This window comes from Rattus norvegicus, chromosome 1, assembly GCF_036323735.1.
Source record: "Rattus norvegicus strain BN/NHsdMcwi chromosome 1, GRCr8, whole genome shotgun sequence".
In the NCBI taxonomy this organism is placed as follows: Eukaryota; Metazoa; Chordata; class Mammalia; order Rodentia; family Muridae; genus Rattus; species Rattus norvegicus.
Window position 1 is genome coordinate 65,157,665 of NC_086019.1, and position 16,399 is coordinate 65,174,063.

General features: G+C 41.8%; 1 protein-coding gene across 1 annotated transcript; it reads right to left on the bottom strand.

The window, feature by feature from the left end:
- Positions 1-369: 369 nt before the first annotated feature.
- Pdcd2 (programmed cell death 2) lies at positions 370-5,860 on the bottom strand. Its single transcript, NM_031638.1, has 6 exons — positions 5,528-5,860; positions 4,911-5,150; positions 4,279-4,410; positions 1,596-1,699; positions 682-795; positions 370-580 (listed from the first exon to the last, which is right to left on the bottom strand). Exons 1-6 carry the CDS (start codon positions 5,808-5,810, stop codon positions 422-424), a joined length of 1,032 nt encoding a protein of 343 aa, NP_113826.1. The 5' UTR covers positions 5,811-5,860; the 3' UTR covers positions 370-421.
- Between the last annotated feature and the right edge of the window lie 10,539 nt (positions 5,861-16,399).

Genomic DNA, 16,399 nt, shown 5'->3' on the forward strand with positions numbered 1-16,399 from the left:
CTGAAGACAGAGACACTAGGTACTTTGTGGTGCATATGCACGCAGACAAACCATGAATGTACTTAAAATAACAATAGTAATAACAAACAGCTGAGCCATCTCTAGCAGATTTTCTTTACACACATGAATATTTCTATACAATTAACATGCCATGAACATCAATGATATCCTGGTGTTAGTTATACCCCTCTTGATGTCTACATTTAGAGCGTTACTACTAGTGCCCTTTGCTGTGGATATAGCTCAAATTTAATTCCCTATCATTGGACACTTGCTTTAGTAATGCATAGACAGTATAAATCAACATCTTCATACTTCTGTCTTTGGTAACTGTCTATTTAGGATAAAGTCCTGGAGATGGAGATGGAATTGTGAGGTAGTGAGGCATAAGGAACATTTATTTTTAAGAATTTAACACCTTTCACGGTGTCTCTGTCACATCCTGTTTCCACACAAATTCTTCTGTGTACCCGATGCCCAGGCTGCAGCTCTCAGCACAGGTGAAGACAGCCAAGATGCCCCAGTCCACACTTGTACCCAGTCTGTCTGCCTTTAGGTGGTTCAACAGCTGAGGCATGACCTGAGAAGAGGGCAACATAAGAATGTTTCAAGGAAGGCACTTTGGCATGCTGAGCCACCTAGAGCAAGTTTCCTAGAAATCCTAATTATTTAAGGTCATACCTGGAATTCAAATATTCTCTTGGCACCACATGAGCAATCTGGAATATCTTTTTCTTGAGGAATATTTTCACCAGAAATCCAGATGGGTTTAATACCTCTTCCATACCTGAGAATCTAAAAATCAACATATCTCATCTAAGAATTTCCAATGCAACCACAATCTAAGGATCGTTTGAAGAAGAGCCATGTGGGCTCCTATACGCTGCCAACACCCCTAAACCTCAAAACCCATTATTTCACCTGATTTTCTTAATGATATTCCTCCCTAAAATGTCAGAATCTTCTAAGACAGTTAAATGTTACTGTGTACATACATGCACATGGCAACACTCGAGTCAAAGTGTAAGTATGGAAGTCAGATGGTAACTTGTGGAAGTCAACTGCTTCCATTGTGTGGGCCCCAAGGATCAAACTCAGGTTATCAGTTCGGCCACAGGCACTGGAATGCTAGTTCTATCACTGGCCTAACTCAATACTAGAGTCTGCACACACGATGTGGCCCAAGGTAGCTAGTTAGCACTATCTTCATATAGTCAGGATCCTTAAATACTTAAAAAGGACATCAAGCATGGGGTTGGTTAAATTGTTTTAAAAAGTAAATTCACTATAATCAGCTTCAGAGTGTTTTTCCAAAAAAACCACCTTAAGTGTTAGAGTCAGATCAAAGCTTCTGTTGTCCTGGACACTTACTTGATCCAGTGTTTTAGGAAGCAGCCTTTAGTAATTTTTGTTTATGATAACGCAACTCAGTCGGGAAAACTTGACATCAATATATCATGTATTTTTTTTTAATACTTGTGTAAATATATACATGTGTACAGTGTATAGGCATGTGAATCATATAGGTTTTATAAGCCAAAAGTAGATGTGGCCACCATTTTGAGAACACAAGGAAGTATAAACACCATTTTTACCTGCTCTGGTTCAAGGGCTATTTTGGATTTAAACTTTTGGAATATGTGATCCTCCTTGGATTCATGCTTTGCCATGGAATCTAGTTCTTCCTCAGGTACTCCCTCTGGGAAAAACAACACAAGAATTATGGAATGCTGGGATAATCCCACACTTTCACAGTTCAAATGTCTGGAGGGCCTAGTTCTAATTAGACAGCTTCTTCTACTCAAGTAACATTAGTGCTTATTTCTAGGTAACATTATGTAGTCATTATAAATCTAATCTTTAAGGTTTCAAATTAAAATGTGGATGCTGGTTCAGGACCACAGCAGTCCGTCTTTGGGGCGGGGCAGCGTTAACTAATGGCACTTACCTGTCATAAAGAGCCAGGATGCAGGGAAAATGGAAATCCCCTCAGAGTGGCTTTCTCTCAGGTGTAAGGCAAAACATGGATAATTTAGGGAGCCCTAAAACTCCCAGAGGCAAACCTGTCTTCTCCCTCCCAGTCTTTCTCCTTGCAACCCAAACCAGTTCTCAGCTATGACACAGTAACTTCAGGGAAGCATTCTAAAAATTTCACCTTGTAAATATTGCACATACACTATAGTTAATTGTCAAGTACCAAGAATATGCTTCATATAAAATTTCAAGATCTCCAAATCACTTCATTTTATCTACAAATAATCTTTGATAATTAATGAGATTTTTGTTTTTTCAGAACCAGGAATTAAATCAAGCACCTGGTACACATTAGGCAAAATGCCCTATGCTGAGTTCAACCCCATGGCCTTTATTCTTCTAGATAGGGTCTCAGGAGTTTGTTCGGGCTTGCCTTGACCTCCTCTGGTAGTGACTTCAAACCTGCCTTAAGCCTCCCGAGCAGCTGGGATTACACATCTCTCACTAGACCCACTAATAACTGAATTCTCTTATTTTCTGAGAAAGGATTTCAATGTGTGTGTAGCCCTCCTAGAACCTACTCTGTGGACTTGCTGGCCTTGAACTGCAAGATCCTGCCTCTGCCTCCTTCATGCTGGGATTAAAAGCATGATAATTGAATTCTTTTTCTTTTTTAAGATTTATTTATGTATATGAGTGCACTGTCGTTCTCTTCAGACACAGCAGAAGAGGGCATCAGATCTCATTACAGATTGTTATGAGCCACCATGTGGTTGCTGGGAACTGAACTAGTTTGTAACTAGTAACTTCTTCAATTTCTTATAATAACCACTTTTTTCATAATGAGTATTTCCTCACTAGTTCTAGAATCAACCACCTCTCTAAATAGAACATTTTATAGATATGGAGTGCCAACTACAAGTAAGGTGACATTATTTCTAAACCTTTGTTGTAGATAAATGTAAAAAAGTTGCTGGCATCGTCCATTAAAAATTCAGACCTTCATCTTTTTGAAAATCTGTACTATTCTTTTCCCAGACCCAAGGCATAAATTTACTGAATAAAGTAACAGCAATCAACCTGTAATATTTGCTTTCTGGAGGTAGAAGCAGAAGTCAGTTCAAGGCCAGCTTGGCCTTCTTGAGAATGTCTCAAAAGAAAAAAAAAACGTGCATTTAATTTTTCAAAATTTTTCCCTTCTTTGAGAATATTTTAGTTAGGAATTTACTGTCAAATCAGTGGCTTGAGTTAAGTGGTTATATAATTCAACTATTTACTTTTAGGGTTGCTTCTTATGTGATTACTTATATTAAGGATTGCCAGGTCCTACAGTCAACTCTTGTGTACACCAGCCCTCCCATTAACATCCTTTCTGAAGGAAAACATTTTCATGACTTGCCACTGAAAACATGAGTAATAATACATACACAAGTAGACACAGTGTAGGTACATCCAGGTAGTTCCTATAGCACATGTATTTTTATAGAATGTTTTGCCCATATGTATGTAGGTATGTATGTGCACATCAAGGCTGGAAGAGGGCCTTGAATCACCTGGAACTGGAGTTAGGAAACTGCCATGTAGGTTTTAGGGACCAAACCAGGGTCCTTTGCAAGACTAGCAGTTGCTCGTCACCTCTGAGCCATCTCTCCAGACCTTAATTTTATCAGTCAGAAGACATTTTACTTGGCTAAGCATTCTGTGGTTTCCCTCCTAAGAAGAGCCCCCTCACATTCACACACACACACATACACACACACTTCTTCTGATGTGTATTTCTGTTACCAAGCATGAGCAAATGAGCCAGTAAACTGAGATTCTAATTTAGTTCTATAAACCTGATTTTATGGTTTAAAAGTTCAGATTCTACCGTCACTAAGAGCTAGATTCAAACTATAAAAACTTAAGTTCTTTGTTCAAACACATGATACCTAGAACTTCAGTTTCTTCACTGGAAGCATGAGGCAAAATGTGTTGCTGGGTGTTTGAGCCCATGCATAAGCAACTTTGGGGCAGGGTGAATGCTGGATTGATGAGCAGCACTTGTGGGCACTTGTAGGTCACTACTCAGGTCTGTTCAGTGGTCACCAAAGACAGTGCTAGAACACGGACTCTAGAGGAAGCTAGAAGACTACATTACAAAGGGCCTCTCTCGTCAGAGGTTCTGCAGTGACCTGGGGTCTACAATCTTCTACCACGACATTCTCTGCCTCACCAGACAAACACTGATGGTGCCTCCCTGCCATTTTGTTTTTCCTAAGGTACATTTGGTCCTGTAAAATCAAAGCATAGACTCCTCCTTACCCATGCTTCCTATAACTTCAGAGTAATCCTCCATTTCCACCACCTCAGGCCCAATCTCGTCTTCTGTTTCTGTTACAATTTCAAATTCTGGAAACAGGAAGTTATGGTCTGGAACCATATGGTCTAAATGGTCTACAAGAAAATTATTAGCATCATTAATAAACAGTTTTGAAAACCTAAAGTTTTCCCATTTCTAAAGCGTAAGTTCTGAAATCTGGGTTGAGTGAATTTATCACAGTTTGAACATCAGAATTGCTATGGTAGGACAATAAATACAACTGTTGTGATACATAACTTCCTGTACTAACACTGTTTACACCAACACAAGTATGAATAAAGTGAAGAGATACAGTCTATTAAAGTCATCAAACAATTCATTATAACCTTATCAGATTAGGGATGCATGTGTGTGCAGTCAACCAAAAGATAAGGAAGCTTTTTGGATGACCACTGTTAACCACTGTTCCCCTGCTAATAAAGCTGGTTGTGTTTTAGATTAGTAAAGTGTTCACGTTACCAGTTCATAAAACTTTTCAAGTATGTTTTCAAATTTCAACTTTAACCAGAAACTGAAGTACCTCAGTTGACAGAGGCAGTGAAGCTTAAACTGAAAACAAGGATGCATTTCTTACCTGACTGTGTACAAGCCTGCTTGTGGCCGAGCTGCCAGTCTAATGTCTGATGTTCCTTGCTGCAGTAATGTGCCTGTTTGCACCTAGAGCATGTCATAGGGGCCAAGCAACCACAAACCCTGCAGAGATGAGCTCCAGACTTAAGTTGGAGGCACACACATTCTGTATCCGAAGCTCCCGTTTCAGAAGGGGGCTCATATGAGTAAAATGCATTTTTCCTTGGTAGCTGATTACGAAAAACTAAAATGAAGAGAAAAAGGTACGTGAGTATTTTTCAGTGAAACAAAATAACTCAAACATCTGAACCGTCTTCAGTGCTTCACCTCATAAAATGTCACTTAAGTAGGAAAACTAAGGTTTTCGCTTTCAGGGGGCAGTTTTTATATGAGAGGGAATAAAAATGAAAACTAAAGAGCTTTAAAACCGTGAGGAGCTCCGTCTGACAAGAGTATCTTGCTGGCTCTAAAGAGTCCGTGCCAAAGATAGAGAGAGGAGCACGATTCTAAGACCGGAATTAAGACCACAATTCTGACACCGGAATACAATCACCCGCAGGAACCAGTCGTCCTACGTCCGGGGTTCAGCCGCCGTGGCAGCCCTGCCCCGCGACCGCTCACCTCGCAGGCCGGCGCAACACAGCGGCTCTCGACAGCAGAAGAGAAAGAGGCTACGGTGGAAGGCTTCGTCCCGACCCGGAAGCGGTGCGTACACTTGCAGCAGGAAGGCGAGCGGGCGGCCGCAACGCGCGCACGCCAGCGCCCCAGGTCCGGGCAGCTCCGCCAGGGCCAACCACGCAGGCCGCCCGCCCACTTTGCTTGGAAACTGCTCGCTGCGCAGCCTCCAGGCCGGTGCCTCCTCAACGAAGCCCAACTCCACCGTAACTGGCACAACGGCAGCCATGCTCCCAGCAGGACTCTGCCCACCAGACCGGAAGAGTGTGGTCACGTGTTAGGCCGGAAGGCGGAAGGCGAGGTCCTGGAGCTGGGACCCGGATGATGGTGACTTACCAGGTGGTTAGCAAAAATGATTAAAGAATGCTGATGGGCCAGAAGGCCGGGCTGTCTTTCAGACCTCCGAGCTTAAGGTGTTGGTTCTAGGTTCTAAGGCTGGTGAGGGGAGTGGGGTCGTACTCAGCACTCGGAGACAAAAGAAAAACTAATTAGTTCGCAGCATTAGCCTCCTTTAGCTATTGGGTAAGAGACTCAGCCCGGATCAGAAACATTTCATGATTTTATACCGTTAGATATTGTCATAATCTTTGTGATTATTTTAGGGTGGCCGTTTTCAAAAGAGGAATTTCCCGGAGCTGAGCAGGTTTTACAGAAGCGAATTTTCAGATTTCTATTAGGACAATTTTATCTTTAGCAAATGGAACTTGCTAAGTGGATATTGGTGGTAGTCAGTTCTTAAGGGAGAACAGACGTATGCTCCCTTTGGAAGAGAAAGGGGCAAGTCGGCTTCCCAAAGCAGAAGTCAGCAGTTAACTCTGTTGTCTTAGATCAGAGACAGTTTCTTATTCTCTTATCTTTATGAAACTGAATACATGGTAATGTCGCTAATCACAATTAATGTTAAAGTTTGCTATTTTCCTCCTCTCTTTCAAAGGGAGAGTCTACCCTCCTGTGGAAGAATTGAGGTTGGGGGCAAACCGACACAGACCCTTGAAACCTGTCCCCATGCAGTTAAAGGATGTTCAAAAATGGGGTGGAAGATGAACAAATACAATTGAGGATGAGCATTAGAAACAAATGTAAATGAAAAAGATCTGCTTCACATAGTTGGGTGCTCCCATAGTCACGTCCCTGTGTGTTGTTGGATTTAGACAGGATCCCAGCAAAATGGAAAGACAAAAGTGTTATTGGCTAATGAAAACAAGAATTCCTAGAAAGAAGCTGTTTGCAAAGTCGGGTCAACTAATAAAACTTTTTTTACTTTGAAGAGTTTAGAATCTTTAAAAATGATACTCTTTCTCTTGGGTTGTCTTTAGCTCCTTAAAGAGCCCTTAGTAGCCACTTTTGTGTCAGACCTAACACCCTGATAAACAGATAAAGACTATTGGACAGTATTAACAAAATACTTTTCTCCACCAATCAAAAGGCTATCAGATGGCATCTGAGATCTTTATGTGAGATTCTTCTGAAACTGACTATTTAATGTTTCTACCAGTGCATTGTTAAAATACCTTCATTTCACATTTTCTTTGTTCTGTTACTGTAAAAACTCCATGACAGTGCTTCCACATTGGAACATTGTACTTGGGAAGACCTGAATATATGTTCCCGGGCCATGATCATTCGAATTCGGCTCCAAATAAAATTTAACTCCCTTTGAGGTGAGAGCTGTAGTTTTTTGCATCAACATTAGAAATGTAACTGAATGAAGTGGGTTCCCATCTTGGTGGGTGCAGAGCCAAATAAAGCACACCCAAGACTGAAGAGTGGAGAAAGACTAATTCCTTTGAGTGAGCAAGGAAAGCACAGGAGTAATACGCAAAGCAGTGGTCCCTCTGAACAACAGAATCAAGGAGATTTTATTCATGTGAAGTATGAGGCTTTATTCATGAGGAATTCAGAAGGGCTGGCCTATTTCTAAACATGTTCAGTTAAAGAGTACATTTGCGATCATTAAATCCTTCTCCTCCTTCTACCTTTTTCTTTCAGACATAGTGTTTTCATGGGTCGTATAAGTCAGACCTTGAAACCAAACCACACTTGGAGAGTTGGAGGATTTGTCTTTATTATGCTGTCAGGCCTACCTGGAAGACCCATAAAGCTAATGCTCTGAGGAACTCAGCCCCGATGCAGATTTTATATGTATTGTTAGCCCAGCATCATTTTCTACTTTTTCCAGTTATTGATTAGTTTAGCCTGTGACTAAAGGGAAAATGAATGTGAATTTTAGCCTACATGAGTAAGGCTCATGAGCAACCATATTTACAGAAGACGAAACTATGATGTTAGAACAATTATTTTGTAATTGTTTCTTGCCAAGAGGGGAGTGTTCCGCTGATAGATTATAGAAGCAAAACACAGGACATAAAGACATGGTCACTATTCCCTGCCTTAAGGTTATTTTCTTTCAAAAGAAAAGCTTGGAGCTGAAGAGATGGTTCAGCAGTTAAGAGCACTGGCTGTTCTTCTAGAGAACCTGGGCTCAATTCCCAGAACCTGCATGGTGGCTCAGAACCTCTAACTTGTTCCAGGAGATGCAACACTCTCTTCTGGCCTTCTTGGGCACCAGGCACAAAAGTAATATTCAAATATGAATGCAAACAAAACACCTATCCACATACAATTTTAAAAGAAAAGATAGACACATTTGGCCAGGGTGGGAGGTGGGGTACCAAGCTCAGTTCAAAGTCCTGGAGCACAGGTGTAAAGAAAAAGATAGGGGTGGGGTGGTGGCCCACATTTAATGCTGGCACTCAAGAGGCAGAGGGGATGGATCTCTGAGTTAAAGACAGCCTGTTCTTCAGACTGAGTTCCAGGACAGCCAGGCTACACAGAAAACCCTGTCTCAAAAACAAAAATGGGTGATGTCTTGGAATACTTCTGAAGGACTGCAAGTTAGATGGTGGGCAGAAAGAATTGGAGGGGTGCCATGGCTAGCCAATAAAGGTATCAAACTTCTAAGATTGCCAGCTTCACCCTCCTGACCTCAGTCAAAGTCTGGCAGCTTAAAGCAAAGTTGTGTTGTGTTTTGTTTTGTTTTGCTTTGTTTTGTTTTTTTCTCCTTAGCCGGCTCCCTGCTGATGGGCTGATTTAACAAGATTAGTCCCCACAACAATTGTTTGTGGGTGTCAGAAGCTCCAAAGAGCAGAGAGGGAGGGAGACAGAGACAGGGACAGGGACAGAGAGAGAGAGAGAGAGAGAGAGAGAGAGAGAGAGAGAGAGAGAGAGAGAGAACTTCAAAAAGAGACTGGGGGCTTGAGAGATGACTCAGGGGTTAAGAGCACTGCCTACTCTTCCAGAGGTCATGAGTTCAAGTCCATGCAACCACTTGGTGGCTCACAACCATCGGTAATGGTATCTGCTGCCCTCCTCTGATGTTTCTGACAACAGCTATAGTGTATTCACATACATAAAATAAATCTTTTTTTTTTTAAGAGAGAGAAGAGAATGGATTTTTTTTTTTTTTTGGTTTCCTAAAGTCCCCCTCTCTGCTTTTTTAAGTCCTTTCTCTCTATACCTACTACATGTGTGTGTTTCCTCACCCATAATAAAAGCCTCTCTTCAACTGCTGATTCTTCTGTCTACTGTTTGTGGTGTTTGAGATTTCTGCCTGTTATTTATTACACTTGAGATTTTCCCTTTTAATTCTTTACTGGCAGAGAAAATAGACCTGATCAAGATCTCTAGACTATATAATTCCTGGTATGGTCAGCTTACACCTTAAAATTTTAGCTGAAGACAAAGGAGACTTTGTTTTATACATTGGGCACTCTCCCACTCTACCCTCAGCAGCTCAGTGCCAGCAGCTTACGTCATCAGCTGCGGCCAGGCTCAGCACATTTCCACTTACGTCATCAGCTGCGGCCAGGCTCAGCACATTTCCACTTATGTCAGCAGCTGCAGCAAGGCTCAGCACATTTCCACTGTTGCTAAGTTGCATATTTTCCTATGCAACATGTGCTTTTAAAAGGTCCCTCTTGACACCATGGCCCACCCAATATGCACCGTGACCATGGCACCTCTTACAAAGGAAAACATTTAATTGGGGCTGGCTTGCAGTTCAGAGGTTTAGTTCATTGACACCATAGCAGGAAGCATGGCGGCATTCCAGCAGACATGGTGCTAAAGCTAAGCAAGCGCTCTACCACTGAGCTAAATCCCCAACCCCAGCTTGGGCTTTATAAATCTCAAATTTCTCACAGTGACACACTTCCTCCAACAAGGCCACACCCACTCTAACAAGGCCACACCCACTCCGACAAGCCCAAACCTTCAATAATGCTGCTCCCTATGAGTATGTGGGGACCATTTTCTTTCAGACCACCTCACTACCCCTGAGACCAAAGGTGAGTGCCTTTGTCCCACTAAATAAAGTGTGTTGTATTGGCTTATGAATCCTTCCATTTTCAACCTCTCGGTTTTCAGTGACCCTGTTTCCATGGCTTCACAGTTTGGACCTCACAGAAGGAGAAAGAGAAAGAAAAAAATTTTTAAAGCTGTGCACAAGCTTTTGTGTCATAACCATCTGAAATCCTCTTGGGGAGGTGTTCAATTGTTGACTTTTTTTTTTTCTTTTTCTTTTTTTCGGAGCTGGGGCCCGAACCCAGGACCTTGCGCTTGCTAGGCAAACACTCTACCACTGAGCTAAATCCCCAACCCCAATTGTTGACTTTTTATTAATTCATGCACAATTGTCTTTTGTAAAAGCAGTGAGACAACACTTGCCACAAACAATTTTATCAATTTTATCAAATTTTCACATTCATCTGAAGGGCATTCTCCATGAAGTTAATGAATTTTGCCACTTCATCCACCTCACAGTATTTCAATACAGCCATTTTAACTTCCTCGTAGTCTCCTTAGAAGTAGGATGCAACTGATTTCCCTACTCAGCACCACCATAAAGTCTCAACATAAGATGAAGGACGAGCTCCTTTTGAATGCTGTAGTAAGATAAAGTGTATCCATGTTCCAGTTACTTAACAGCAAAGATCAACTTTACTGAATAGAAACAACTCCTTCCTTATCCAGCACCTTGGCCCTTATATTTTCTATAGTGTTTGGAAGGTTCAATCCTAAGCATGATGAGCTTCTCTATACAAGTGTTTAATGCAACTGCCTTTTGGCAGCAGTTCTACTGCAGGTGGCAGACCAGAAGCAAAACAAAAGAACTTGAATCCCCTCCCCGCCAAACTTTAGAGACACGGTCTCACTTTGTAGCCCTGGCTGGCCTGGAATTCAATATAGCCCATACTACCTTCAACTTAGAGATCAGCCAGCCTCTGCCTTCTGAGTGCTAAGATCATGCATATATCATCACCACTCAGGGCCTCCACCTGAAATCTAAGTAACAGAACAGAAACATGATTTATTAGTTTGTGGTTCTTCAGGGTGGTGATTTGAGCTAGACTTAGCAGGGAATTCTTTTGGTCTGGGCTAACTTTGGCTCTCCAAGAGCCAAAGCTAATGACCACTGTGCTGTTAGTAACCCCCAAAATATGAAGGATCTGGAGACAAATCATTTTTTTTCTTTTCTTTTTTTCGGAGCTGGGGACCGAACCCAGGGCCTTGTGCTTGCTAGGCAAGCGCTCTACCACTGAGCTAAATCCCCAACCCCAACAAATCATTTTTTAACTCTTCTTCAAAGGTGTTCTTTCTTTGGTTGTAATGGTCCATGATTTGCCAGGAAATGATACCCTGGACTCAAATAGTATGTAAACACAAAGAATGTTTTATTCTGCAGAAGTTCAGCATGCTGGGGTCCCCCCATTACCAAGACAGAGAGATAATCAAGTGAGCTCTCAGGCCTGATTTAAAGCATAACAGGGAATTCTGGGGTAGGTGCCCTCTGTGTTAATCTGTTGGGTCCAACTCTATGAACATTCCATTACTGGAGTGTGGGGGGTGGAAATTTTCTGGGAAGGTCTGGAAACTGTTGGCTGAGGAAGTCTGGAAACTGCTGCTGACCCATTGTCCTTGCCTCAGACCAAGTGGTGGGGCAGCTTCTGAGGCCTGGACTTGCCTGGAATTCCCCAGTTCTTGGAAACAGAGATTTAGGCCTTGTCTCCTTAACTGACAATTTGAAACCTACCCTTCTCAGGTCACATATAAACGTTTAAGGAATATGATTGTTTACAGGAAGATTAAGGAGCCTCAGGTTGCTAGGAAACTGTAAGGCTAGGGGAGGGGTCTAGGGAAATGGGGTTAGTCTCCTGGAACTTTTAGAGTTTTCTTTCTACTGTAGTTGTCAGAGACTAATAAGGATGGCTGGAAGCAATCAGCAGGTCCCCACTATTGTTAAGTGACTGTGATGTGTGCTGATTGCCCCAGAAATTTTATTTCTCCTTGTCTTTACAACTTTGTCACAATTTGTATAGGCAGTCCTTTCTACCACATTTTCCTCTTGAACAGTGAGTATGTGATGGTTTGCATATGCTTAGCCCAGGGAGTGGCACTATTAGAAGGTGTGGCCTTGTTGGAGGAAGTGTGTTACTGTGGGAGCCGGCAATGAGACCCTCCTCCTAACTGCCTGAGGATACTCAGTCTGTACCTGACTTCCTTCAGATGAAGATGTAGAACTCTCAGATCCTCCTGCACCATGCCTGCCTGGATGCTGCCATGTTCCCACCTTGATGATAATGGACTGAACCTCTGAACCTGTAAGCCAGCCCCAACTAAATGTTGTCCTTTATAAAACTTGCATTGGTCATGGTGTCTGTTGAAAGCAATAAAACCCTAACTAAGACAGAGTATAACTGAACATGCCCATAAGCGTTTATCTTAAATTGAACATCTACAGCTATGCACACATCCCAAAATACCTTCCCAATCTTGTAGAAATTTATTTAACTCCCAGCCTGAGGTTTCTACCCCGCCTTTGCTATTTAAGTTCTTGGATGAAAGACACACATACACTTTATATTTACAGTAAGCCTTAAACAACACAAGAGCTGGGCAGACAGTACTCTCTGTTGTTAGAATCTACTTTCCTATAGATAACCCCTAGTTATTACTTACTATGTTTCACTTGGACTGTCCTTAACTCCAGTTGGGCAGCTCTCGGGGCCGTGTTCTCTTGACTCCTAATCCGTGGCAGCTTCTCCTTCCTCTTCCTGTACTCCCCTTCTCCTCATGGTTCTCTCTTTGATCCCTAAGCCAGGGAAACCTAAACCCACCTATGTCTCTTCTGCCTAGGTATTGGCTGTCGGCATCTTTATTTACCAATCAGAAATAACTTGGGGCCAAGGCGTATGCACAGACTCTCTAGTTTTGGAGACAACCAAGTCTTGGGGACACACACTCAGCATTACGATAGATAGCAGAAGACCAAACCTAAACATCTCCATATGAATATGTACAGGCTTCCCAACTAAATGTCTTGCCCTTTCTTTGTTCGGGGAGAGGATGCCATCTTTGAAAGCTATACACTCCTGCTTAGAGGCAATGCGAATCTTCACTCTTGCATGGACTATGATTTTTGTCTTTGCACTCAGCGAACTCAGATTGTAAACTCACTGTGCTTCATGATACAACTCCTGGCACAATTGTGATCACGACATATCACTCTCAGGGTTATGTGGTCATGGCATGTCATACTTGGACTTGCTGGTCATGAAGTTTCAGTCCTGAGGCTAAATAGTTAGCTGCCTTTATAACTGTTGGGTTGTTGGTATGCATTAGGATGGGCAGTGAGTGGGCCATAGTTCTTCCATTGTCCATGTAGAAGCTTTTTCTAGTTGTGCCCCAATTGGCCAGTTGGTCCAATAAACACAGAATCTGCTCTTTGAGGAGTTTCAAGTTCTTGTTGCAAAGAGGTAAATGAATGGAGAAGGAGCTCTTGGTTATGTTTATGGTGTACTATAAGAGCACACGAGAAAGATGGCCACAGAACTTCAGTTTGATAAACTGGGGACAAGAGACACAAGGTGAGGGACAAGCATATAGGACTTCAGGCCTGTAGGGTCTATGTTCCTTGGCTATTCCCTATGGTCTTTGCAGTAACTGACTAGAATGAGAATTTTTTTGTTTCTTTAAAAACACAGAAATGTTGTGGGAATATGTTTTGTTTTGATCGCAGGTATGGGATATGGGGGCTGCTTCAGATTGTCCACAGTAACTATGACTTGTCCCGTGCCCTAGCAGGGGTGTGATTTTCATCAGCTGCAGATAGTTTCTGCTTGCGTATTACGTTTGAAGTTCTGGGGACTCTTGAGAGGGTATACAAAGGCTACAGCTAGTAGCCGCAGAAGCTGCTACTCCTGCTACTGCTGCTGTTACTCAGTTACCTACAGTTCTTTGTGCAGGGTTGAGGCCTCCTGAGCTTTTCTCTCTCCAGTCTCACATGTTCATTGATACTGTCTTCATTCAGCTCGCAAGTTGGGTGGTCATGCTCGAGAGACTTTATGACTGTAGGTTCAGATGTTACTGGGAAACAATCTCCCAGCAAACTTCCTGATCCTCTAGCTCTTACAACATTTCCACCCCGTCTTCTGCAACATATCCTAATCCTAGGTGTTGGAGTGTCTTGTAGCTGTATCCATTGGAACCGGGCTCAACACCTCTGCATTTTGATTGACAGAGGTTTTCTGCAGTGGTCTCCACCAGTCGCAAAAAGAAATTTCCTTGGTGAGTGGTGAAGACTACAGTTTCCGATGGATATAAGGACAAACGGTAATAGATTGTTCTCAGGAATTATATGGGTTTAGTACATTTGTAGTTGTAGATTCTCCTCCAGTAGCCATGACTTCACTAGCACTTAGTTTCCAGTACCAGACACGGTATTCCTCTTGTTGAGTGAGTCTTAAGTACAACCAAGTTATTTGTGCTACATTGTGCCATGCTGGGCATTGATGTTGGTTCATAAGCATCATGGTTGAATAGGACTGTGGTTGAATAGGGCCGTTAGTTGCCTCCCTCCTTCGAAGCTTGCATGATGCTCTCAGATACTATAAAAACCAGGCCTCTGGGATAAGATAGTCAATTTAGCTCCAGCTTAAGGGCCTCTGGGCCCTGTTACTAAAGTGCATGATGTCTTGGAAATAAGAACTTGAAGTGGAAATTGTTTTTGTTGTTCTTTTGAGAACAGGTCCCAGGTCCAGTTTTCTGATTTTTTTTTTTTTGGCTCTTTGTTTTTTGAAATCTTTGCATATTCTGGATATTTAACATCTGTCTGATGTATAGCTAGAAAAAAAAAACATTTCTCCTATTCTGTGGGCTTTTGGTTTACCTGGTTGATTGTTTCTTTAGCTGTGCAGAAAATCTTAGTTTTATGAATTTACACATGCCAATTGTTGGCCTTAATTCTTGGACAAATTGAGTCCAATTCATGAAGTCCTTTCCTACACATACATCATGTAAAGAGAATACTGCTGTGGTGGTTTGAATATGCTTGTGTCAGGAATGCCACTATTAGGGGGCCTTGTTGGAGAAAGTGTGTCACTGTGGGGTTGGACAATGAGACCCTCTTCCTAACCACATAGGAATCAGTTTTCTCCTAGCAGCCTTCAGATGAAGATGTAGAACTCTCAGCTCCTACTGCACCATGTCTGCCTAGATGCTGCCATGTTCCCATCTTGATGATAATGGACTGAGTCTTTGAACCTGTAAGTCAGCCCCAATTAAATGTTGTTTTTATAAGAGTTGCCTTGGTTATGGTGTCTGTTCACAGCAATGCAAACAATAACTAAGATAACTGCGTATACTTTCTTCTAAGTTTCAATGTTTCAGGAGTTCATTTTGTGCAAAGATAGATACAGGTCTAATTTCATTCATCTGCATGTGGACATCTATTTTTTTCCAGCACAGTTTGTTGACGATACTTCCTTTTTGCAGCCTATAATTTTGGCATTTGTCAAGTGTTAAGAGGCTGAAGTTATGTGTGCTCGGGTTTTGGCCTTCAGTTTTGTTCCATTGGTAAACATGTCTCTTTTTATGCAATACCATATTATTTTTATCACTACAGCTCTGTGATATATCTTAAGATCTGGACTTGTAATTCCTCCAGCATTGTCCAACCCCACCTCTATCAGGATTGTTTTGTCTACCTGAAGCCTTTTTGTGGTTCCATATGAATTTTAGAATAGTTTTTTCTACTTAAGGGGAAAATGAGATGGAGATTTCATTGGCATTATATTGAATCTATAAATAGCTTTTGGTAAAATGGTCATTTCACAATGCTAACTCTACCAATCCATGGTGTCCTTCCATGTTCCAGTGTCTTTATCTCTCAGAGGTTTAAACTTTTCATTGTAGAGGTCCTCACTGCGTTGGTTAGATTTATTCCCAGATATTTTATTTTATTTAAGGTTATTGTGAATGGGACTGTGTCCATGATCTCCTTCTTTGTCTGTCTGACTTGTTTTATTTTTTTTTCACTAAGACTTAAAGCTGACTTGTTGGTGTATATAGAAAATTTATTGATTATATAAGTTGATTCTGAATCATGCCACATTGCTAAATTTTATTTTTATAGATAAAGGATATCTGGTCAACTTTTGGGGATCTCTAATGTCTAGTATCATATCATTTCAAATAGGGATAGTTTGACTTCTTCACTCTCTACTTGTATCCCCCGTCTTTAAAAAAATTATTTATCTGTTTTTTATGTATGTTAGTACACTGTCAGACATACCAGAAGAAGGCATTGAATCCCATTGTAGATGGTTGCTGGGAATTAAACTCCGGACCTCTAGAAGACCAGTCAGTGCTCTTAACCACTGAGCCATCTCTCCAGCCCTACTTTCATCCTGCTAATTTCCTTCTCTTGCCTTATTGCCTCAATGAGTACTTTGAGCACAGTGTTGGAAAGGAGTATGGATA